Source organism: Carcharodon carcharias, chromosome 19 (genome assembly GCF_017639515.1).
Source record: "Carcharodon carcharias isolate sCarCar2 chromosome 19, sCarCar2.pri, whole genome shotgun sequence".
Classification (NCBI taxonomy): Eukaryota; Metazoa; Chordata; class Chondrichthyes; order Lamniformes; family Lamnidae; genus Carcharodon; species Carcharodon carcharias.
Window position 1 is genome coordinate 18,637,114 of NC_054485.1, and position 25,560 is coordinate 18,662,673.

General features: G+C 46.9%; 1 protein-coding gene across 1 annotated transcript; it reads right to left on the reverse strand.

The window, feature by feature from the left end:
* Positions 1–1,053: 1,053 nt before the first annotated feature.
* Positions 1,054–25,560, reverse strand: nudc (nudC nuclear distribution protein). Its single transcript, XM_041213312.1, has 9 exons — positions 25,169–25,560; positions 23,118–23,195; positions 22,735–22,944; positions 17,384–17,470; positions 16,243–16,362; positions 14,745–14,939; positions 14,281–14,364; positions 11,479–11,597; positions 1,054–2,165 (listed from the first exon to the last, which is right to left on the reverse strand). Exons 1-9 carry the CDS (start codon positions 25,247–25,249, stop codon positions 2,114–2,116), a joined length of 1,026 nt encoding a protein of 341 aa, XP_041069246.1. The 5' UTR covers positions 25,250–25,560; the 3' UTR covers positions 1,054–2,113.

A 25,560-nucleotide genomic window follows, 5' to 3' on the forward strand; every position in this document is an offset into this window, starting at 1 on the left:
ACATGAGGGGATGGCTGTCAATATGGGTTAGGAAAGTTTATATAGAGGGAAAGATTAAGGAATGATAGGAGGGCAGTGAACTCAGGAGAGAGCGCAAGTTGGGATGGAATACTTAAAATTACGGTTGACATGTATAATTTCGTTAAACATTAACATCTTTGTTCTGTCCTATATTTTAAAATGAAAATTGCAGTCACTTGTGGTGAAGTTTTGCAATGAAACCTGATGATGAGATTTCAGCTTGAACTTTATGACCTTGTTATTTTAACACCAGCTTCAACCTACAGCATTAAAGTAAATTCCGGGCTGTTCAAATACACCCAATACAAGGTCCATACTTTCCATTTTTTGATCTGTCACTTTGTAGAATGTTTCGTTCCCTTGAAGAAATCCTGTTCCCCGTTGTGGCGAACCACAGCTATTAATTTTTTCTGGAAAGGATAGCTTCTCTGACTATTGTCTAAAATCTAGTCTATTGTGCCAGAGAATTCACACTAAATATAAACAAGTTTTAGATTTTAAGTGAAAATATATTGATTTAATTAGCAGAAATTGCTACCAGAACATCTGATCTAGAACTCAGCTGATAAAGATAGAACAACATTCTCTGTATTAAGCTGGGGACAGGTGGGCTGTGGATCAGTGGTGACAGTAGGCAGCCATGGGATAGATTGTAGGAGGGGTTGGAGGCAGGGACTTTGGGAAGTGTGAGTTTTAAAAAAATCACCCCTTTTAGCATAAGTCCCTCTATCCCCTCCCTCCCAGTTTGGGAATCTCTGCTTTAGCCTGTTTTCACAGCAAAACATTCAGTTAAGATCCTCCCAACAAGAATCTAGTCAGATGTTTCAGTCAGCATGAAGCTAAACACAGGCTCCAGAGGCAAGAGGTCAGTGTTCCTTATGTGGCACTTTCCTCTTGTGCTGGAAATAGAATATTTAAGAGTCAGACCTTTGTAGTGGTGTGTCTGTGGCACTAACACAGCCTTAAGTTAATGTATTGCTGCTGAAAATTGCAGCTTAATGCAAGGACAATGAACCAGAGCAACACAACAACTAGTGGCTGGACTTTATTGAGAAATGAATTCCAACATCATGTTCAAGTGCATAAATGCAAACAAATTAAAAATAAACATAAACCACGCTCCATGAGGGCCAGCGCTGTGCTCACTGATTTATCTAGCCACCCTGTTACTGACCTGGAAACAGAGACAAGGAAATGGAGAGCAATGATCCTGATATTTACAACACATTGGCCTTCACCTGGCACTGCATGACAGTTCAGTCAACCAGACAACTTCGATACTGAACACAAAGTAGCCCATCTGGAAGCAGCACATGTGCCGATATGGACATGATTAGGCAACAGTGTATACAAAGTAACCAGCAAGAAACACAGTGAAACACAAGCTCACCCTATATCCATTAATCAGCAGGTATGGTTTTGCATAGCACTCACTGAAAGCTTCAGTGTGGAGTGAAAGGGGGAGTTTCTAATATGGTTCATTTGCATAACATGTTGGTCAAAATAAGTTACTGACACACAGAGGACCAATGTGAACCCAGTGGGTAGCAAGAGGAAATAAAGAACCATCGAGCAAGTTCTGGGTGGGACCTTCATATAATGTCTTTAGCATGATGCTGATTAAATTCTCACACTGAAAATTACATAAGGGCCCCAAACATATATGTACAGAGAGATTATCAGAATTGCCCTGTAGAGACAATGGTGAATGTGATGGTAGCAACACACATTTCACATCTCCCTCAGTGATCTGGCAATCACCAGAAGAAACAGTCAAAAGTAGTTAAAAAGTTATTCTGTTCAAAGCGAGTCTGGGAAACTGGCAACACCAAAAGGTGGTCAGGTTGTCACGTGAGATCAGCCAGAAAATGCAATGATATGGTTAATGGGCAGCTGGATGTCAGCTTAGTAACTGCGCAGCAGGTGCCAGGTACACAATTGCTCTCTGCACAATGAATAACCTGAATGTTGTATGAGTTCAGAAACTAGGTTGCACAGCACGAGGCGGTGCTCAAAGGGAGTCCTTCCTGCAGAAAATCTTCCAACAGTCCGATTATCCCCTTCAGCTCCAGGGAAGACGCACATTTTTTTTTTAACTGAACTTGGCCTTTGAGAAGTCCATCTCTGGGTGTTGCTCCATGAACCTGCAGAGTATGGCACAGAATTAGATCTAACTTACATGACGCAAAGTATCAACAGTACACGATAATAGAGCATCTTTAACAGAGAGAACTATCAGACTCAGGGTTGACTTAGAGGCACCAAGCTCTATATGTAGTATGCCACCCCCCACCCACCACCCCATCCCACTGAGACCAGCTGACTCTGTAGAGCAGAACTCAAAGCATGGGCTTTGTGTGACTATTGACTGAGGCAGCAAATGCTGCAACCTGTAGTCAGACAGCAGGATATTGATCAAAGTTCTTTCAAACAACGGGCACTTGTACACATCTCTACTTCCGAATGAGATGTTGGAAATCTGAATCTAAAACGAAGAATGCTGGAAATTCTCAGCAAATCAGGTGGCATCAGAGTTAATGGGCCTGAACTTCCGCAGAGTGACAGTCACATTTGTTTTATTCATTCACGGGATGTGGGCTTCACTGGCTGGCCAGCATTTATTACCCATCCCTAGTTGCCCTTGAGAAGGTGGTAGTGAGCTGCCTTCTTGAACCACTGCAGTCCATGTGGTATAGGTACACCCACAGTGCTGCTAGGAAGGAAGTTCCAGGATTTTGACCTAGCGACAGTGAAGGAATGGCAATATATTTCGAAGTCAGGATGGTAAGTGACTTGGAGGGGAACTTCCAGGTGGTGGTGTTCCTATCTATCTGCTGCCCTTGTCCTTCTAGATGGTAATGGTCACGGGTTTAGAAGGTGCTGTCGAAGGAGCCTTGGTGAATTCCTAAAGTGCATCTGGCAGATGGTACACACTGTTGCTACTGTGCATGGTGGTGGAGGGAAAGGATGTGGTGCCAATCTAGATGGCTGCTTTGTCCTGGATGGTGTCAGGCTTTGAGTGTTGTTGGAGCTGCACTCATGCAGGCAAGTGGAGAGTATTCCATCACACTCCTGACTTGTGCCTTGTAAATGGTGGACAGGTTTTAGGGAGTCAGGAGTTGAGTTATTTGTCACACGATTCCTAGCCTCTGACCTGCTCTTGTAGCCACAGTATTTATATGGCTAGTCCAGTTCAGTTTCTGATCAATGGCAACCCCCAGGATGTTGATAGTGGGGGACTCAGTGATGGTAATGCCATTGAACATCATGGGGCAATGGTTGGATTCTCTCTTGTTGGAGATGGTCATTGACTGACACTTGTATGGTGCGAATGTTACTTGCCATTTGTCAGCCCAAGCCTGGATATTGTCCAGATCTTGCTGCATTTGGACGTGGACTGCTTCAGTATCTGAGGAGTCACGAATGGTGCTGAGCATTGTGCAATCATCAGCGAACATCCCCACTTCTGACCTTATGTTGGAAGGAGGGTCATTCATGAAGCAGCTGAAGATGGGTGGGCCAAGGACACAACCGTTTTTTAAATTCATTCATGGGATGTGGGCGTCGCTGGCAAAGCCAGCATTTATTGCCCATCCCTAATTGCCCTTGTTCAAAGGGCATTTAAGAGTCAACCACATTGCTGTGGGTCTGGAGTCACATGTAGGCTAAACCAGGAGAGCAGATTTCCTTCCCTAAAAGGAAATTAGTGAACCAGATGGGTTTTCACAACAATCGACAATGGTTTCATGGTCACCATTACACTACAAATACACTGCACTACACTACAAATTCAAATTCCTCCATCTGCCATGGCAGGATTCAAACCCAGGGCCCCAGAACATTATCCTGGGTCTTTGAATTACCAGTCCAGTGACAATACCACTACGCCATCACCTCCCGTAAGGAACTCCTGCATGATGTCCTGGAGCTAAGATGATTGACCTCCAACATCCACAACCAACTTCCTTTGTGCTAGGTATGACTGCAGCCAGCAGAGAGTTTTCCCTCTGATTCCCATTGACTCCAGTTTTGCTAGGGCTTCTTGATGCCACACTCAGTCAAATGCAGCCTTGATGTCAAGGACAGTCGCTCTCACCTCACCTCGGGAGCTCAGCTCTTTCGTCCACATTTGAACCAAGGCTGTAATGAGGCCAGGAGCTGAGTGGCCCTGGCAGAACCCAAACTGGGCGTCATTGAGCAGGTTATTGCTAAGCAAGTGCTGCTTGATAGTACTATTGATGACCACTTCTATTATTTTACTGATGATTGAGAGTAGACTGATGGGGCAGTGATTGGCCAGGTTGGATTTGTCCTGCTTTTTGTGTACAGGACATACCTGGGCAATTTTCCACATAGCCGGGTAGATGCCAGTGTCGTAGCTGTACTGAACAGCTTGGCTAGGGGTGTGGCAAGTTCTAGAGCACAAGTCTTCAGTATTATTTCCAGAATATTGTCAGGGCCCAGAGCCTTTGCAGTATCCAGTGCCTTCAGCCATTTCTTGATATCACGTGGAGTGAATTGAATTGGCTGAAGACTGGCATCCGTGATGCTTGGGACCTCTGGAGGAAGTCAAGATGGATCATCCACTCGACATTTCTCTCTGGAGGTTTTTGCGAATGCGTCAGCCTCATCTTTTGCACTGATGTGCTGGGCTCCTCAATCATGGAGGATGGGGATATTTGTGGAGCCTCCTCCTCCACTGAGTTATTTAATTGTCCACCACCATTCACGACTGGATGTGGCAGGACTGCAGAGCTTAGATCTGATCCGCTGGTTGAGAGATCGCTTAGCTCTGTCTATCACTTGCTGCTTGTGCTGCTTGGCACTCAAGTAATCCTGTGCTAATAGCTTCACCAGGTTGACACCTCATTTTTAGGTGTTCCTGGTGTTGCTCCTGGCATGCTCTCTGCACTCTTCATTGAACCAGGGTTGACCCCTGGCTTGATGGTAATGGTAGAGTGGGGGATATGCTGGGCCATGAGGTTACAGATTGTGTTCGAGTACAATTCTGCTGCTGCTGATGATCCACAACGCCTCATGGATGCCCAGTCTTGAGCTGCCAGATCTGTTCGAAATCTATCCCATTTAGCCCAGTGGTCATGCTACACAACACAATGGAGGCTATGTTCAATGTGAAGGCGGGATATAGCCTCCACAATGACTGTGTGGTGGTCACTCCTACCAATACTGTCATGGACAGATGCATCTGTGGCAGGCAGGTTGGTGAGGATGAGGTCAAGTATGATTTTCCCTCTTGTTGGTTCCCTCACCACCAGCCGCACACCCAGTCTAGCAGCTATGTCCTTTGGGGCTTGGCCAGCTCGGACAGTAATGGTGCTACCGAGCCACTCTTGGTGATGGACATTAAGGCTCCCCACCCAGAGTACATTCTGCACCCTTGCCACCCTCAGTGCTTCCTCCAAGTGATGTTCAATATGGAGCAGCACTGAATCATCAGCTGAAGGAGGGCAGTACATGGTAAATCAGCCTTCATTTCCTTCATTTTTGACCTGATGCCATGAGATTTCATGGGGTAGAGTCGATGTTGAGGACACCCAGGGCAACTCCCTCCAGACTGTATACCACTGTGCTGCCACCTCTGCTGGGTCTGACCTGCCAGTAAGAAAGGATATAACCAGGGATGGTGACCGTGGTGTCTGAGACATTATTTGTAAGGTATGATTCTGTGAGGATGACAATGTCAGGCTCTTGCCTGACTTGTCTGTGAGACAGCTCTCCCAATTTTGGCACTAGCCCCCAGATGTTAGTAAGGAGGGCTTTGTAGGGTCAACAAGAGGACACGACCGTTGTCGTTTCCGGTACCTAGGTAAATGCCGAGTGGTCCGTCGGTTTCATTCCTTTTTTGTGACTCTGTGGTGGCTTACTAGTTGTTCAATAAAGTGTGCTGGAGAGCATGCTAGGAGCAACACCAGGAATACCTAAAAATGAGGTGTCAACCTGGTGAAGCTATTAACACAGGGCTACTTGTGTGCCAAACAGCATAAGCAGCAAGTGATAGACAGAGTGGCTTACTAGGCCATTTCATTCAACCACATTATTTTGGGTCTGGAGTCACATGTAGGCCAGGTAAGAATGATAGATTTCTTCCTTAAAGGGCATTAGTGAACCAGGTGGGTTTTTATAACAATCAACAATGATCAACATGGTCATCATTCGACTTTTAATTCCAGATTTTTATTGAATTCAAATTCCACCATCCAGCCCTGACAGGATTTGAACTCAGGTCCCCGGAGCATTACCCTGGGTCTCTGGATTACTAGTCCAGCAACAATACCACTAAGCCATTGCCTCCCCACCCCTAGTTTCCTACCTGGAATTCAACCACTCCTTTGCTTGCCCCACCTTCCGACTCAAGCCGGGTGAGAACTGTGTAGGGCAGTGTGCTGCTGAGGCCTTCAGTCGAGGGCTGCAGCGTCAAAGGTAAGGATGCCACACCGTCTTTTTACGGCACTAACCGCCATTAGGCAGGTAAGTTTAAAGGTCCAGCCACTTTCAGATGCCAGTGAAAAGGTAGGTTTTAAGGTAAGCGGGCAAAAGTGGGGTCAGAAAAATCAGTATTATAGTTGCCCAAGAGTTAGAAATGGTTATAATTCTTCTAACTTTTCCTGAGTAACTATTGCTGCAAGACAATCAGAACATCCAAAGTCCGTTATTTAAATCGTACTTTCAGATGGTTCCCAGTGCAGAGCAATTGCCCAACAGAAGCTTTAACTTCCTGGGCAATTCTTACCTGGGGACTTCCGGGAGGGTGGAGTGGGGCTCCCTACCGCTTCTTTGTGGTACCTGCCAGTTACAACACCCTGCAGCCCGGAAGTTACAGGCCACTGCTTTGGGTGCACACACAAATCTAGAGGATATTCCAGATGGACAGCATTTAAAAATGAACGGAAGGAAGAGGAAAGAAACAAGTAGAGAGTAATAAAGCAACGTGCAAGTGCAAAACAAGAGATAGCTAAATGATCAAAACTGGAGATTATCAAAAGTGAACAGATTGAGAGAGCTAGCAAAAGAAAAAGCAGTGTAGAAAATCAGGAGGCCCCTTGAGGATTTACCCCTTGCAGGGTAAGTACCCTACCCATGAGTGACAGGATCCAAGAAGCTCTGGATAATGGGCCTTAGACCTTGGAGTCCGTGCTACATGAGGAGACTGTGCAGGGAGTTTGGGCCACAGCCGACTGATCTGTGGCTCACAGTGGAGGATTGAAAGCAGGATGAAAAACTGCAGGTTGCTGCTGGGATGGATATTGGTCGAGGACACCCAGATGGGAGGGAACATACACACACCAAGTTGGGGCCTTGGGCCTGTATGTTGCAGTTGAGGAAGACAGTGGGGGAAGATAGGGAGGGTGATTTACAGGTGAGTCACTCACCTGCTCTGCTGCAGATAATCCTTAAGCCTTGTGTAGCCACACTGACTGCCTTGAGGCAAACCAATGTTGCCAGTGGGGACCTGAAACAGGAGTTATTTACAAAAAACCTTACATTTGCTTCAGGCATGGGTAAAGGACCCTTGTCCTTGTCCTTACCCAATAGGTGAGTGGCCCACTTCCTGTATGCCATTCTGGAACTTCTTTAAGCTCTTAGTTCTAAGAGAATGTGAATAGCTTTTTGGGCTGAATATTATAGTGGGTGGGGGCAGGTGGTTGGCACACACACACACACCCCCCCCCACCCCCCCAACCGGATGCAAAGTCAGCATGGAGCTGACCTGCTCCTTGCTGGTCCGCTCCTTACTAGGGAGGGAGTCCCAACCTTGGGAGCTACCGGCCAATCCAATTGGCCAGCAGCTCCATCAGTCCTGACAGCACCAAGACTGCATTAGTGGGTGCTACCTGGACTGGAACGAGGAAGCAAAAGGCGGCCCAAAGGATCCCCAGAAAACAGGTACTTTCGGAGACTTGGGCAGGTTAGGAAAGGGGGCAGGAGGTAGAGATGGTGAGTTTGAGGCATCAGGTGGGTAGGAAGAAAGGAGGGGGTTCTATCTTAAGAAGGCTGCCCCCCCCCCCCAATCCACAAAGGGCAGCCGAAGATCACACCTTGTGCGCCTCTTGTGTCTATGTGCACATGCCTGTGTGTGTTCTTTTTTAAATGCTGTTCTGCTGCATTGTTTTCGGTTCCAATAAGGATCCAAACCTGAAACACTTTCGCTCTCAACAGATACTGCGTGACCTGCTGAGTATTTCCAGCATTCCGTTTTTGTTTTGATGTTTATTGTGTGAGTTCTAATAACCCTTCTACAGAAATCCAGATTCTAATGTGTCCAATGAAAGATTTTTGATCTATTTCAGAGTGAAGACAGTTCAAACTGCATGATTGCAGATACCAGAGACAGAATTCAGCAATCTGCTGATGGATTTATTCTGCTGTTACAGCAACTTCCTGCATGCCCCCCCCCCCCCCAACCCCATCAGACCGAAGACAAGGTCACAGCTCATAGCTCCATTAATCTTTGACTATCAAGGAGGGGGAGTAACCTGAAAAATAGCACATTGCAACATGAGTATTGACCTGACTGGGAAACGATCCACAAGAGACACCATCAATACATTCCCATGGTCCTACAATTAGTGCCAATCATGGTACCTGCAGTCAACGGATCAGAATGTGCTGCTTTGACTGCTGATCTGCAATGCGAATGGGAAATGTCATAGGTTTGCACCGCCCCTGGACCATGGGGATGGGGGAAGTGACAGCCATTGCAACCGAAAAGGAGCAAGAGCCACACCTATAGAAACCATTGCCCAATGACAGCCACATTAACAATAACTTGCATTTATGTAGCACCTTAATGTAGTAAAAATAATCCCAGGGCACTTTACAGGAGTGATTTTAAACAAATAACAAGCAATATAAGATTGTGTTAGGACAGAAGACCAAACATTTTGTCATACAAGTAAGCTTTAAGGATGTCTTAGAGGAGAGACAGGTAGAGGGAAGGAGAGTTTTAAGGAAGCAATTCCAGAGTTTAGGACCTAGCCAGCCCAGCTGCCAATGGTGGGTGTGATTAAAAAAAGGGATGCACAAGATGCCAGATCTCAGGGGGTGGGGTGGTGATTGCCAGGCTGGAGTGGTGTAAAAGTTTAAGAGGGGAGAGTTTATGGAGGGATTTGAAAACAAGGATAAAGATATTCCAGTTCTGTCGAAGGGTCATGAGGACTCGAAACGTCAACTCTTTTCTTCTCCGCCGATGCTGTCAGACCTGCTGAGTTTTTCCAGGTAATTCTGTTTTTGTTTTGGATTTCCAGCATCCGCAGTTTTTTTGTTTTTATAAAGATATTACAACTGGCGACCTATAGAACCTGTAAACCAGTGAGAGCCATTGCCATATTTTCAAGACATTCAATAAGGTGACATGCAACAGGTTGTTAGACAATATTACAGCTCATGGGATTGAGGGTAATACATTAGAAAGGATTGAGGATTGGGTATAGTAAAGAAACAAAAAGATGTGTCCAGATGAAGTATGATGTCTACATAGAAGCCAACTGAATGCAACATGAAGGAATAAAGAATAAACGAGACAAGGTTTTTGTTTCTACTGGTGGCACGTGTTAGCTCAATACTGGTGCACATAAAATTCATTCTGCATATGGATGGAAAAAAAACTAGAGGGAACATTGTTACACCAATGTGATTAGACATCATAATTCACACTCCAGTAGATGTTCTCACTTCATGATTCCAGCATGAATACATGTGAGCTCATACCCCACAAACTAGTACGAGTGCATATGTCTCACACACTTCACATCTCAGTATAAGTAGCGCAGTGGTTCATTCACTTGCACACCAATTCCATCCTCGATCACCACATTCCATGCATAGATTACCAAATCACAGAGCACCAAAGACACACACAAGTGACACCAGAAAAACACAGGTCCAGCAAAATGCACTCACCTAATCTCCATCGCCTATAATTATTCTGCTACCATAGCTACATTGCCCTCCTAAGCTCCACAATTACACAGCCCCCATAAACACGCTAGATCATCCATTACTATAAACACAAGTGAGCAGATCAACATCTTCCAGACCAGAGATGAGCATACCCCACACATTTCATCAGCTCCCCTATCCAAGAAGACACTATCAACCCGGGTTTGCCAACACAATATCCCATGCTCATCAGAAAGCTGTTTTAATCTATGTGTGCTGATCCCGCAAGCAGCATCAAGAAGTACAAGTAGCATGAATTTTTGTTCCCCCTCCTTTCCTCAGCTGCTAGCCTGGTTCACCCTCCACTCCCAGCCCCATACCCCACAGGACAACCTGCCATCATTCTCAGGATGGCTGGCTGTTATTAGTGGGGTGCCACAAGGATCAGTGCTAGGTCCACGGCTGTTCACAATCTACATAAATGATTTGGATGTGGGGACCGATTGTAATATTTCCAAATTTGCTGATGACGCCAAACTGGGTGGGAACAAAAGTTGTGAAGAGGATGCAAGGAGGCTTCAAGAGGACTTGGCAGGTGAATGGGCTAGAACATGAGAGATGGATATAAAATGAATGTTTGAAGTTATTCACTTAGTAGAAAAAAAAGACAGAATATTTCTTAAAAGGTGAGAGGTTGGGAAGTGCTGGTACACAAAGGGACCTGGGTGTCCTTGTTCATGAGTCACTAACAGTTAGCATGCAGGTGCAGCAAGCAATTAGGAAGGCAAATGGTATGTTGGCATTCATCATAAGGGGATTTGAATACAGGAGTAAAGATGTCTTGCTGCAGTAATATAAAACCTGGGTGAAACCTCAACTGGAATGCTGTGTACAGTTTTGGTCACCTTATCCAAGAAGGGATATATTTGCCATAAAGATTAATCCCTGGGGTGACAGGATTGTCTTATGAAGAGAGATTGGGGAGGCTGGATCTGTATTCCCTAGAGTTTTGAAGAATGAGGGATGACCTCATTGGGCGTGACAGGGTGGATTCAGATGTTTCCACTTGCTGGTGAATCTAAAACCAGGGGACATAAACTCAGGGTAAGGAGTAGGCCATTTAAGACTGAGATGAGGAGGAATTTCTTCACTCAGAGGGTGGTGAATCTTTGAATTTCCACCACCCTCTAGGGTAGTGAATTCCAATCATTGAGCATGTTCAAAACAGAAATCGATAGATTTCTGCAGACTAATGACATCAAGGGATATGGGATAGTGTGGGAAAGTAGTGTTGAGGTAGATGATCAGCCATGATCTAAATGAATGGTGGAGCAGCTTGACAAGCTGAATTGCCTACTCCTGTTCCTTTGTTCATATGTTCCTACCCCCCTTCCCACCGTCCTCTCCAACCTGAGCAGAGTCCAGCCGCCACCCTCCTACAGTCCCTCTATTTCTGCAAGAACAACTTTCCCTGGCTGCAGTGAGTCACAGACTGGTTACCAGTATAATGGATCTTTATCAAATATGACACTGTCATTGCTGCAATGGAGGACTTACTTTTTCAGTATGTCTTGTTTTTTCTGTTCCTCTGAAGTGGGAAGTCCCATGGCTTTCTGCCGTTGATCATACATCATCTTCTCTACCATGCTCCGTGTCTCACCATCCAAGTCTGATAACTAAGGGGACAGACAGCAAGAAATTTTTCAATAGGTCTCCACTCATCGCTATTGATTTGCACTCATCAGAAAGGACTGTAGAGGCTTACCTTGATAGGATAAACAAGTCTAAAACGGATGATCAAGCACGTACGGGAATAAGTCTGATTATCTGTTTGCAAGTTAACCAAGATAAGACAGGAGGGACAATGTGTTTAATATATTACAGTATGTCACTAGTCCAATTCATCAGACTGATAGTTTATACTTTAGAAGACCCTGTTACATCCTGAATTGTATCATTGCTTCTTGCCCCTTTTACAGATAATAAATTGGGATCTCCAGAAAGGAGGTGAGGTGGTTGAAAGCTGTCAACGGTGAAATGAGGAAGGGGATGAGATAAGCTGGAGGCCAGAGTCAGAGGATCAGAGAGCATGAGGAGGGGACACAAGGCTGGAGCAGATTGCAGACATAGGGTTGCAGGAGGCTGTGGAAAGATTTCAGTATAAGAATGAGGGCAAAGATTTTAAATTTGAATTATTGGAGGACAAGAAGCCACTGCAAGTCAGCCAGGGTAGGGATGCTGAGCAAATAAGATTTTGTGAGGCAGGATACAAATAAAGGTTGAGAGGCTAGCAAGGACTACAGTGTGGAAACTGAGTCTATAGGTAACATTGTGATTTATTACTTTGAATACTGTATGCGGCCAAAGAATAGGACAAAGTTAGTACTGGTGGCGTTTTGAGTAGGGACCATACAGCTTTGCTTTTCTTGATGTTCAACTGGAGGAAATTCTGATTCAGCCATGACGCTATGGAACAATGATGATTATTTCATTAACACAAAGCCATTAATCTGGAATAATGTCTTAAGGCTCTGCAGAGGCTCAAAGAAAAGTAGATGCTGAGCTCAAAAAAAGGAAAATTAAGAGAAGACCAATACCTCAGCCAAGAGATGGGTTTTAAAGGTGAGTCATAAGGAAGATGAGTAGGCAGAGAGTTTTAGGAAGGGAATTCCAAAGACTGAGGCCTAGGTGGTTGAAACCAAACTGCTATTGGTGGGTGTGACAGGATATGGACTGGTGGAAGATGTGAGAGAGGAACAGAGTTTGAAGAGGATGTGCGGGCACAGAGGGATTTAAACGCAAGGGTGGAATTGGTATTGCGTGTGTAGCAGGGTTGAAAGCCAATGCATGCAAGGTTGATGGGTGAGTGGGACTTGGTGCAGGATCACAGGCAGGCATTCCAAAAGCACAGACTGTTAAAATCTACAGGGATAGGTAAAGCTGCCTGTTGGCAAGTCTGCCCCTGGATGCTGACCAACTGTTTTTTTTAATTCTTTCAAGGGATTTGGGTATCACTGGCTAGGCCAGCATTATTTGCCCATCCCTAATTGCCCTTGAGAAGATAGTGATGAGCCACCTGCTTGAACTGCTGCAGTTCATGTGGTGTAGGTACACCCATAGTGCTGTTAGGGAGAGGCTTCCAGGATTTTGACCAGCGACAAGGAAAGAATGGCAATATGATTCCAAGTCAGGATAGTGTGCAGCTTGGAGTGGAACTTGCTGCTGGCGGTGTTCCCATGCATCTACTGCCCTTGTCCTTCTAGGTGGTAGAGGTCACAGGTTTGGAAGGTGCTGCCGAAGGAACCTTGGAGAGTTGCTGGAATGCATCTTGTAAATGGTACACATTGCTGCCACTGTGTGTCGGTGGTAGGGGGAATGAATATTTAAGCTGGTGGATGGGGTGCCAATCAAGTGAACTGCTTTGTCCTGGATGGTGTCAAGCTTCTAGAGTGTTGTTGGAGCAGCACTAATCCAGGCAAGTGGACAGCATTCCATCAGACTCCTGACTTGTGCCTTGTATTTGGTGGGCAAACTTTCAGGTGTTAGGAGGCGAGTTACTTGCCACAGAATTCCAAGCCTCTGACTTGCTCTTGTAGCCACGGTAGTCCAGTTCAGTTTCTGGTCAATAATGTTGATAGTGGGTGATTCAGCAATGGTAACACCATTGAATGTCAGGGAGAGACGGTTGGATTCTCTCTTGTTGGAGATGGTCATTGCCTGGCACTTGTGTGCGTGAATATCAGCCCAAGCCTGAATGATTTCCAGCACTTGCTGCATGAGGGCCTGGACTGCTTCAGTATCAGAGAAGTTGTGAATGTTATTGACCTTGGGAGACAAGAAGTAACTAAGAAAGTGGGGACGTGGTGGGAAGGGCAAGGATAGGAAGAGTCCGGGGTGATTGTGCAGGGATGGAGACGCACTGTCTGCAATGGACAGCCTTGCAATGAACTAGACAAGGCCAGTACCCCTAAATAGTTGAGAATGGCCTCAAAGTTGAAGCTTTTATATCTGCTGCAAGTGGGATTGTTTGTGGTTACAGTTATCAGTTTCATCATAAATCAAGCCTCTGCTACACAAGTCTCACCTATGGTATGTTCAAGTTTCCTGACTGAGAGGAATCACAGTGACCATGCCTTTGAAATTCAGCAAGCAAATTCATCCCAATTGGAGGCGTTAACTATTTGCAATGATTCAGTGTAGCATAGAGTAAAAGATCATAAGGTCAAAATGCCAAGACTGGCACAGTTTGCATGCTGCAGAAAGCCCAAATGGTTACAAAGCCCTTTAAGATCACTGTGCTCAACTAATAGACACCATCTCTCCACATGACAGAGTTGGAGCATAAAAATAGAAACTCACTTTTGAATTCTCAGGGTTAATTTTTTTGGTATTAAGCTCAGGATCTGTTGTCACGACTTTGTTCCACCATTCCATTTTGTTGATCTGAAATTAGAAAAAACAGTCCTCACAGATGCTAACATGGTTCATAAAGAAATACAGCTAGAGTACAATTAAACTGGAGTTCCCCAGAGGTCTTGTGGGCACAGAAAACTGCCCAGCCACCACTTGGAATTCCAGGGTAACCCTTGCTCACAGCCCAGTGTAACCCTCACCCATAGACAGGAAACCTCAGGTTAACCTGCACCCACAGCCCACTGTAAACCTCACCCACAGAGTGCAGATCTCATATGGATTTCCCCGTGTAGGGGCAGACCCTGTTCCCTAAGTCCAGAGCTGAGTTGAGAGCCAGGGCATGGGAACTCTACAATGGGCAGGGGTATGAGTGGGGTTTCACTCTACCCACCACATTGATGCCAGCTCACCTTCTCCAGATGTACATTAATGCTTTTTCCGTCCTCCAGCAGCCATGAGCTTTCCTCTACCTTCACATCATTGAACATCTCAGCATCGATCACGGGAGGGTGGCCTTTCAGACCCACTTTCAAATGACGTCTTTGGATCTCCACAACGAGGTCCCGACTCTTCAATCTAAAGTTGACTTGGAATGGAACTAGGAGCTAAGAACGTAATACAAGAAAGTAAGAACCATAAGACGGCTATTCAGTCACAGTGAATTACTCAAACCAACCATCTTACCCTATATTATCACATTGCATCTGAAATCCATCTATCTCCCCTCCAAATCTTACAGGTTCGTAACAGTTTTTACTGCAGTGTGGAACCCTCTAATACAGGGTTCCCAAACCGTGGGTCGCAACCCTCAATGGGGTCACGAGCTGGCCCTCCTCCAAGGCAGCAATGGTGGTGACTGTGAATAGCAGACTACCCAGTCTGGAGGCTCCGGAGAGACAGCCCTGGGCTCACTGGATTGATGTCATCAAACAGCAAGGGGTGGACAGTGAGCCCAAAGCACCCTTGAGCATCAGAAATCCGGTGAGCAGTGAGAGAGAGTGGGTCTGGGACGTTTGGGTGCCAACTTGGCGCAGCTAGAAGCAAGTGTAACTCAGTCACTGACTGAGTGCAGGAGAAACCAGGAGGTCACATGGCTGAGCAATGAAGGCGAGTGACTGCTTCGAACTCTATCTCTGCTTTCGTCTCCCATTTAACAGGCTCCTTTAGCCTAGAATAGTGACTCTGTTTCTCAGGCAACCAAAAGGGGAGCAGGGAAGGAGAGAGAGGCTGGTGAGTGAATGTGTGGGTGGGTGGTGAATGGGTATTGGGGGTGGAGGGGGGAGGGGGTGTAGGGAAAGGGAGTTGGGAAGAGGGGCTGCTGAGTGGGTGGTGAGGAAGGGGGTTAGGAAGGGGTGTATGCTTGGGAGGGTGGGAGGAGAGTTGCTTCACTGAGTCTTATGAAACCATGGAAATGGAGAGCTTGGCTGAAACTGAGAAGCAGAAATAAAGTAACATTTTTACAAAGTACTTTAAAAACTCAAGTTTTCACACTTACAATTTGATCTATAATACATAAACCTTAATAATTACATACTGAATGTTACTATGCTGCTTTTTGTTGTCTGCTTTTGCTGGCATCCTCTGGGATCACATTAATTTTCAACTGTTAAAATGGAACCACATTGGAGAATAGTTTGGAAAGCACTGCTCTAATATGCAAGTCAGCTAAATGTAAAATCCTGGAGTTTACCTCAAATTATATTTTTTCCAATTTATAATCACATGGCCAACTCGCTGCCAAAATTTATCTCCTTATTCTCACCGTGAAGATCTCCAATTCCTACCTCACCGTGACGATTCCCCTTCTACTGCAGCCATTATATTTGTCACATCATTTCCTGCCCAGCTTGGACTTACAAACACTGTGGTACTGTGCTAACTGAACACATCAGTGCAACTGACACTTACATCCACCTCAGAGAGGGTCTGGGTCCACCGATAGTTTGGCAGGTCGGCACCATTTCCAGCATTGGGCTTCAGTTTCCCTTTATCCTTTTCATCCTCTTCACCATCGGACTCAGACTCTGCCTACAGGAGAGTGAGGGGTCACAAGAGGACTGTCAGAATACAAGACACATCTCTGCAGCAGTATAAGCCTTACTTCTCACAAATGTATATGAAACGTTTCACAACTGTGTGCTTGGCTATTAGACAGACAGAACAAAGACAGAATCATTGTTATAATGTACATCGTCACAAGGTGACTACTATGGTCAGAGTGACCACTACAGTTATGTACAGGGACTGTGCAGCAGCCAGGTAAATCTGCCTGTTAGAATCCACAACAATCAAAATTGAAAATTTAACCAGATGAATCAAAGGAACAAATTTAAACAGGTTTGAAACTAAAAACTTTAAGATGGAATGAGATTAGCAGCATGGGCTGATGAAACCTGGCATTCACTTTATGAGCAGTCTCAGGCAGTGTTGGGTAAAGGATGCACAGTTTCCACATTTTCCTTACTGTTTTGTCTACAATAATACCATGGGAGAGGAGTTTACAAGGAGCAGACTTCCACACAGACTTTGCTCTGTGCACATTTTACAAAGTTATAAATCATGGTTATAATACAGAAACAGGCTGTTCAGCCCAACCAGTCTGTTCTTGTGTTCATCTTCCACATGGGCAAATAGTGGGATTCATATTTACCCTTCCAATCCCCATATCCTTTCAACACCTTTTCCATCATCCACCTGCCCAATCTAATCTGGAATGCTGAAATAATTTCTGCCTCAATCACTAACTCTGGAAGTAAATCATACAACCTGTTCAGTAACTTACGCTGTAAAGAGTGTGCTGTGATGCACTTTGTGGTTGAAGTTTTCTACCTGGACCCACACAATAAAGATAGACCAGTTGGCTGAGGCGCTAAAGACTGCCAAGAGTTTCAGTAGAAAAGTGGAGGCAACAGCAAAAAAAAAAATCTCAGCAGATAAAGAAATTAAGATAGAACTTGTGGATTTAAAATATGACCCTGCCTCTCTGTTCCCAAATCCCACCAAATGAACTTCCTCCTTCCTGCTCCACACTGATTCATTTGTTCATTACCTGTTTTGTTTCTGGCTTTTCTGAGTTCTTTTCCCCATTGGCAGTGATTCCATCCCCATCATTTTCCTGTTTCTTGCACTCCTTTTTCTAGATGAAAAATGCAAAGTAAATGGTCTCATCATAGTGTACCTGGCCAATTATTAACCTTAGCTTTGCAGCGTGCAGTAATCTCGGGCATAGCTCCCAGCTACGGGTCCCAGGTGCCCGTTCCCTGGTGCTGTAACAGTTTCACAGGCACCAGTGTCCAGTGCCTATGGCAATGTTTCACATGTAAACTTAACCAATATCAATAACTGATTCAAACATGCAGGGAGGCCTTGACAGCAGTTCAAAACACGTCCTCCATTCATGGAAGAGGTAGGGGTGAAATCAAACATCATTTCATCAATTACTTGCCAAATTAGAAGCTGGCAAGTTGCTCCTGCAGGTAGCCTGTACATGCCCATTGGGGTCCCAGCACCAGCTCTAAGAGCCTAACACAGCCATCTACAAATGGCAGAGGTTTTGCCACAGAGTGCTGTTCAGACATTCCTGAGCTTAAGCAGCCTCACTTGTGGCTCTTAAAGTTGATACTGGAGTTGGCTCACAAGGTGGCCACAAAACCTTTTAATGGTTACATGTTGTGTAGTTGGGAGCAGATGTGCCAACCCAGACATGACTGCCCACCCAATCCCCTAAACCCACCCACCACTCCACCACGCGCCTCTGCATTCCATGCCCCACACTGCACCATACCCTTAACCAGCAAACCACACCCCACCGCAACCAAACACCCCAACACTCAAAACCAGACACCCACCCCAACCCAAGCCCTAGCAGGACCAAGCTGCAGGCTAGTGTCACAACCCATCAACACTGACCATTCACTGAACTGCATCGGGATTTCTGATTGGTGGCCAAAGCAGGTCTCTTTGGTTACCCGAGGTAAAATTACCTGTGTGTCTTGTCCCTTCACTCTGATTTCCTGTTTAGAAACCTGCTAAATTATAGCAGCTAATGATAAATCTGAGACACCTCCACCCAAACACGCATTACATTAGAGCATGAGGAAGCCTGTTCCGCCATTCAATTACATCATGGTTGATTTGAATCTCAACTCTATCTACTCAACACGGTTCCACTATCCTTAATACCTTTATCGAACTAACAACCTATCAATCTCAGTATTGAAATTTTCAATTGACCCCCAGCCTCTACAGTTTTTAGCAGGGAAGACTTCGGGATTTCCATTATCTTCTGCGTGAAGAAGTGCTTCCTAACATTGTCCCTGAATGGACAACCTAATTTTAAGCAATGGCAAAACATTACGGCTGCTGGAAATCAAATATGATGAGAAAATACTGTAAGTACTCAGGTCTGGCGGCAGCTTTGGAGAGAGAAACCGAGTTAACGTGTCACGCCATCTACCTGAAATGTTAACTCGGTTTCTCTCTACACAGATCCTGTCAGGGCTGCTGAATATTTACAGCATTTTCTGTTTTTATATCTAATTTTAAGTTTATGCCTTCTTGTTCCGGACTCCCCCAGAGAAAATAGTTTCTCTATCTGGTTTATCAATTCCTTTGTTAAATCTAAACACCATAATTTCATCATTCCATAATCATAGAAATTCACAAAACTACAAGCTTAGTCTAATCATCCTATCCTCATAATTAAATCTTTTTAAGTCTCGGTATAGTTCTGATGAATCTATGCTGCACCCCTCCAAGGCCAACGTATCCTTCCTGAGCTGTAATACCCAGAACTGAATGTTGTACTCAAAATGGGGTCTAACAAGGGCTTTATATAACTTTTTTTTTATTCATTCACAGATGTAGGCATCACTGGCTTGGCCAGCATTTGTTGCCCATCCCTAGTTGTCCTTGAGAAGGTGGTGGTGAGCTGCCTTCTTGAACTGTTGCAGTCCATGTGGTGTAGGTACACCCACAGTGCTGTTAGGAAGGGAGTTCCAGGATTTTAACCCAGCGACAGTGAAGGAACGGCAATATATTTCGAAGTCAGGGTGGTGAGCGACTTGGAGGGGAACTTCCAGGTGGTGTTCCCACCTACCTGCTGCCCTAGTCCTTCTAGATGGTAGTGGTCATGGGTTTGGAAGGTGCTATCGAAGGAGCCTTGGTGAATTCTGCAGTGCATCTTGTAGATGTACACACTGCTGCCACTGTGCATTGGTGGTGAAGGGAGTGAATGTTTGGTGCCAATCAAGCGGTTTTTCCTGGATGGTGTCAAGCTTCTTGAGTATTGTGGGAGCTGCAATGGGGAGTATTCCATCACACATCTGACTTGTGCCTTGCAGATGGTGGACAGGCTTTGGGGAGTTAGGAGACGAGTTACTCGTCACACAATTCCTAGCCTCTGACCTGCTCTTGTAGCCACAGTATTTATATGGCTAGTCAAGTTCAGTTTCTAGTCAATGGTAACCCCAGGATGTTGATAGTGGGGCATTCAATGATAGTAATGTCATTGAATGTCAAGGCATGATGGTTAGATTCTCGCTTGTTGGAGATGGTCATTGCCTGGCACTTGTGTGATACAAATGTTACTTGCCACTTCTCAGCCCAGGCCTGGATATTGTCCAGGTCTTGCTGCATTTGGACATGGACTGTTTCAGTATCTGAGGAGTTGTGAATGGCACTCAACATTGGTCACTGATGATTGCACATTCTCACTTCTGACCTTATGATGGAAAGAAGGTCATTGATGAAGATAGTTGGGCTGAGGACACCACCCTGAGGAACTCCTGCAGTGATGTTCTGGAACTGAGATCGCTGACCTCCAACAACCACAACCATCTTCCTTTATTACTCCAACCAGTGGAGAGTGTTCCCCCGGATTCCCATTGAATCCAGTTTTGCTAGAGCTCCTTGATGCCACACTTGGTCAAATGCTGCCTTGATGTCAAGGGCAGTCACCCTCACCACATCTCTGGAGTTCAGCTCTTTTGTCCATGTTTGAACCAGGGCTGTAATGAGCTCAGGAGATGAGTGGTCCTGGCAGAACCCAAATTAGTTTAAGTGAGAGGTTATTGCTAAGCAAGTGCTGCTTGACAGCACCTTTGATGACTCCTTCCATTACTTTACTGATGATGGAGAGTAGACTGATGGGGCAGTAATTGGCCAGGTTGGATTTGTCTTCTTTTTGTGTACAGGACATACCTGGGCAATTTTTCACATAGCCGGATAGATGCCAGTGCTGTAGCTGTACTGGACCAGCTTAGCTAGGGGAGCGACAAGTTCTGGAGCACAAATCTTCAGTACTATTGCCAGAATATTGTCAGGGCTCATAGCCTTTGTACTATCCAGTGCCTTCAGCTGTTTCTTGATATCATGTGCAGTGAATCACATTGGCTGAAGACTGGCATCCATGATGCTGGGGACCTCCAGAGGAGGCCGAGATGGGTTATCCACTCGGCACTGGCTGAAGATTGTTGCAAATGCTTCTGCCTTATCTTTTGCACTGATGTGCTGGGCTCCCCCATCATTGAGGATGGGGATATTTGTGGAGCCCCCTCCTCCAGTGAGTTATTTAATTGTCCACCACCATTCACGGCTGGATGTGGCAGGACTGCAGAGCTTAGATCTGATCCGTTGGTTGTGGGATCACTTAGCTGTATATCACTTGCTGCTTTTTGGCATGTAACTAGTCCTATGTAATACCTTCACCAGGTTGACACCTCAGTTTTAGGTATGCCTGGTGCTGCACCCACCATGTCCTCCTGCACTCTTCATTTCAACCAGGGTTGATACCCTGGCTTGATAGTAATGGTAGAGTGGGGATGTGCCGGGCCATGAAGTTACAGGTTGTGTTAGAGTACGATTCTGCTGCGGATGGTTCACAGCACCTCATGGATGCCCAGTCTTGAGCTCCTAGATCTGCTCCAGATCTATCCCATTTAGCACGGTGGTAGTGCTACACAATACGATGGAGGGTATCCTCATTGTGAAGGTGGGACTTCATCTCCACAATGACTGTACGGTGGTCACTCCTACCAATTCTGTCATGGACATCTGTGGCAGGCAGGTTGGTGAGGATGAGGTCAAGTATGTTTTCCCCTCTTGTTGGTTCCCTCACCACCTGCCGCAGACCTAGTCTAGCAGCCATGTCTGCTAGCTCAGTCAGTAGTGGTGCTACTGAGCCACTGTTGGTGATGGACATTGAAGTCCCCCACCCAGAGTATATTCTGCACCCTTGGTGCTTCCTCCAAGTGCTGCTCAACATGGAGCAGTACTGATTCATCAGCTGAAAGAGGGCAGTATGTGGTAATCAGCAGAAGGTTTCCTTGTCCATGTTTGACCTGATGCCATGAGACTTCATGGGGTCCGGAGTCGATGTTGAGGACTCCCAGGGCAACTCCCTCTCAACTGTATACCACTCTGCCGTCACCTCTGCTGGGTCTGTCCTGCCGGTGGGACAGGACATACCCAGGGATGGTGATGGTGGTGTCTGGGACATTATCTATAAGATATGATTCTGTGAGGATGACTATGTCAGGCTGTTGCTTGACTAGTCTGTGACACTCCCAATTTTGACACTAGCCCCCATACGTTAGTAAGGAGGACTTTGCAAGGTGGATAGAACTGAGTTTGCCATTGTCATTTCTGGTGCCTAGGTCAATGCCAGGTGGTCCATCCAGTTTCATTCCTTTTTTGAGACTTTGTAGCGGTTTGATACAACTGACTGGCTTACTAGGTCATTTCAGAGGGCATTTAAGAGTCAACCACATAGTGGGTCTGGAGTCACATATAGGCCAGACCAGGTAAGGAGAGCAGATTTCCTTCCCTAAAGGATAACATCCATTTCTTTGCATTTCAGCCTCTTTGAAATAAAGGTCAACATTTAATTTACCTTTTTAATAATTTTTTGTATCTGTCCACCAGCATTTAATGATTTATATACATGAAGGCTTTAACCATTCTGCTCCTCCAGAGTTCCTAATTTCTCACCATTTAAAAATTATTCTGATCTATCTTTCTTAGATCCAAAGTAGAGGACATAACACTTTCCCATATTGAACTCCATCTGCTATAGTTTAGCCTACTCACCTAATCTATCAATTCTGCTCCCATTTGCACTATTTACACTGCCAACCTGTCATCAGCAAATGTAGGTTTACAGCTCTCTATTCCTTCAACAAAGCCATTCATAAATAGTGAAAAGTTAAGGCCCTTGTACAGATCCCTGTGTGACATCACAACTCACATTCTACCAGTATGATTATATACATATCAATTACCCTTACTTTTAACTGTCTCATACTTCCTGACCAATTCCCAATCCAAGCCAGCGGTTACCCTCAATCTCATGATCCAATTCTTGGCTGTGATTGGCCAGTAGACACTGCATGTTGCACTTACCTGGTCAATCTCCTTCTGCAATTTCTCTGCCTCCTCATCCGTCAGCTCTTTGATTTTCGGCTGCTTCGATTCCGGCTCAGATTTCTCCTTCTCCTCAGCAAGCTTTGCCTGTTCCAATTTATCTTTTCTTTCTGCTTCCTTTTTCACCTCCTTCTCCATCTGAACCTGTATTGCTAACTTTTGGTGGCGTTTAAATGTCTCTGTGACCAACTGTGGAAAATATATGACCAGAATCATCAGTTAAAGGGGATTACAGCATTAGTATGCTGAGGAGAAACCAGCAGACCCACTCAACAAAGTGGGTCAAATTCATTTGAGAGATGGAGATGTAGTGGGGCCCCCGTCACAGAGATTTGAGATATAATGGAACACCCTGTACTCACTTTGTTAGCTGCTCCCTGCTCTCCACCAGTGAAGAAGTCAGTTTTCCTCCTCAGAAAACTGAAGAACGTATCCACGAGCTGAAATAAAAATTGAGGGCTTTTATTCAAACCCACTGAAGTTGACAGGTCACTCAGCATCAGTTAAGTACATTCTCTCATTAAAATCAAATACCATGAGAATGGATAAAGCAAGTCAGAAACACAAAGAAAATCCACCCAATTTAACATAGAAATAAGCCAAAGGCATGGATGGGGGAATCTACCCACAGGCAGAGTGGAGGGATAATTCAACCCATAGACAGGGTGGGGACAGGAGGGAGGAAAAAAACTGAGAGTGGGGGCAAAATAAAGAAAAAAAAACTACCCACAGGCAGTGGTGAGGGGGAGGGGAATCTACCCGCAGGCAAAGGGGAGGGGGGGGGGGTCAAATCTACCCGCAGGCAGTGGGGAGGGGGCAAATCTACCCATAGGCAGCAAGGAGGGGGGGGCAAATCTACCCACAGGCAGCAGGGGGGAGGGCAAATCTACCCACATGCAGCAGGGGGGGGCACAAATCTACCCACAGTCAGTGGAGAGGGGGGCAAATCTACCCACAGCCAGTGGGGTGGGGGGGGGGGGTGCAAATCTACCCACAGCCAGTGGGGTGGGGGGGGGGGGGGGGGGGTGCAAATCTACCCACAGCCAGTGGGGTGGGGGGGGGGGGGTGCAAATCTACCCACAGCCAGTGGGGTGGGGGGGGGGGGCAAATCTACCCACAGCCAGTGGGGTGGGGGGGGGGGCAAATCTACCCACAGCCAGTGGGGTGGGGGTGGGGGGGGCAAATCTACCCACAGCCAGTGGGGTGGGGGTGGGGGGGGGCAAATCTACCCACAGCCAGTGGGGTGTGGGGGGGGGAATCTACCCACAGCCAGTGGGGTGGGTGGGGGGGGGGGGGGATCTACCCACAGCCAGTGGGGTGGGGGGGGGGGGGGATCTACCCACAGCCAGTGGGGTGGGGGGGGGCAAATCTACCCACAGCCAGTGGGGTGGGAGGGGCAAATCTACCCACAGCCAGTGGGGTGGGAGGGGCAAATCTACCCACAGCCAGTGGGGTGGGGCGGGGGCAAATCTACCCACAGCCAGTGGGGTGGGGCGGGGGCAAATCTACCCACAGCCAGTGGGGTGGGGCGGGGGCAAATCTACCCACAGCCAGTGGGGTGGGGCGGGGGCAAATCTACCCACAGCCAGTGGGGTGGGGCGGGGGCAAATCTACCCACAGCCAGTGGGGTGGGGGGGGGGGGGGGCAAATCTACCCACAGCCAGTGGGGAGGGGGGGGGGCAAATCTACCCACAGCCAGTGGGGAGGGGGGGCAAATCTACCCACAGCCAGTGGGGAGGGGGGGCAAATCTACCCACAGCCAGTGGGGAGGGGGGGCAAATCTACCCACAGCCAGTGGGGAGGGGGGGGCAAATCTACCCACAGCCAGTGGGGAGGGGGGGGCAAATCTACCCACAGCCAGTGGAGAGGGGGGGGCAAATCTACCCACAGCCAGTGGGGAGGGGGGGCAAATCTACCCACAGCCAGTGGGGAGGGGGGGCAAATCTACCCACAGCCAGTGGGGAGGGGGGGCAAATCTACCCACAGCCAGTGGGGAGGGGGGGCAAATCTACCCACAGCCAGTGGGGAGGGGGGGCAAATCTACCCACAGCCAGTGGGGAGGGGGGGGCAAATCTACCCACAGCCAGTGGGGAGGGGGGGGGCAAATCTACCCACAGCCAGTGGGGAGGGGGGGCAAATCTACCCACAGCCAGTGGGGAGGGGGGGCAAATCTACCCACAGCCAGTGGGGAGGGGGGGCAAATCTACCCACAGCCAGTGGGGAGGGGGGGCAAATCTACCCACAGCCAGTGGGGAGGGGGGGGCAAATCTACCCACAGCCAGTGGGTGGGGGGGGGGGTGGGTTCTACCCACAGGCGGGGGGGGGAGGGGGAGGGGTGGATCTACCCACAGACAGAGCATAGCGGGTTGGGGGGATCTATACCCAGGCAGTGGGGTGGAAATCTACTCCATACCTGATGAACACCCCCTTCGTGTTGCTGGGCCATCGCCAGTAGAATACCATCGAAGCGATCCTCCCCGGATGAATCCCCCATCGTGTCTGTGTGTTAATGCTGTTCCCTCAGCCACACGCTGCAGGCCCTGGCCGCTTACTCAGAAGTAGTGCCTCCCTTGGGTCAATATGTGATCGACAGGCACCTTAGCCAATCAGAGGACGCGCTTAGTCCTGATGTCTGACGCCAAACCAATTGAGTGCGAGTAGGTGCGATGTTGAGGCTGCGGTCACCATGGAAACTGGAACATTCGGGAATCGGGCCCTAGCAACCCGGGCCTCTGTCAGAGCCTGGATTGTATGGCTGTAAATTGGTCCAAAGTGTTTGGACTTGCCAGAGCTGCAAGCCTCGGG

Excerpts from the sequence above, each read along its gene's own strand:
- nudc (XM_041213312.1), bottom strand. The coding sequence starts at position 25,249 with ATGGGGGATTCATCCGGGGAGGATCGCTTCGATGGTATTCTACTGGCG. Across the intron at positions 14,940-16,242 it reads AGACCCTCTCTGAGGTGGAT|CTCCTAGTTCCATTCCAAGT; the intron begins GTAAGTGTCAGT and ends TTACGTTCTTAG. Across the intron at positions 14,365-14,744 it reads TTAATGTACATCTGGAGAAG|ATCAACAAAATGGAATGGTG; the intron begins GTGAGCTGGCAT and ends TTCTAATTTCAG.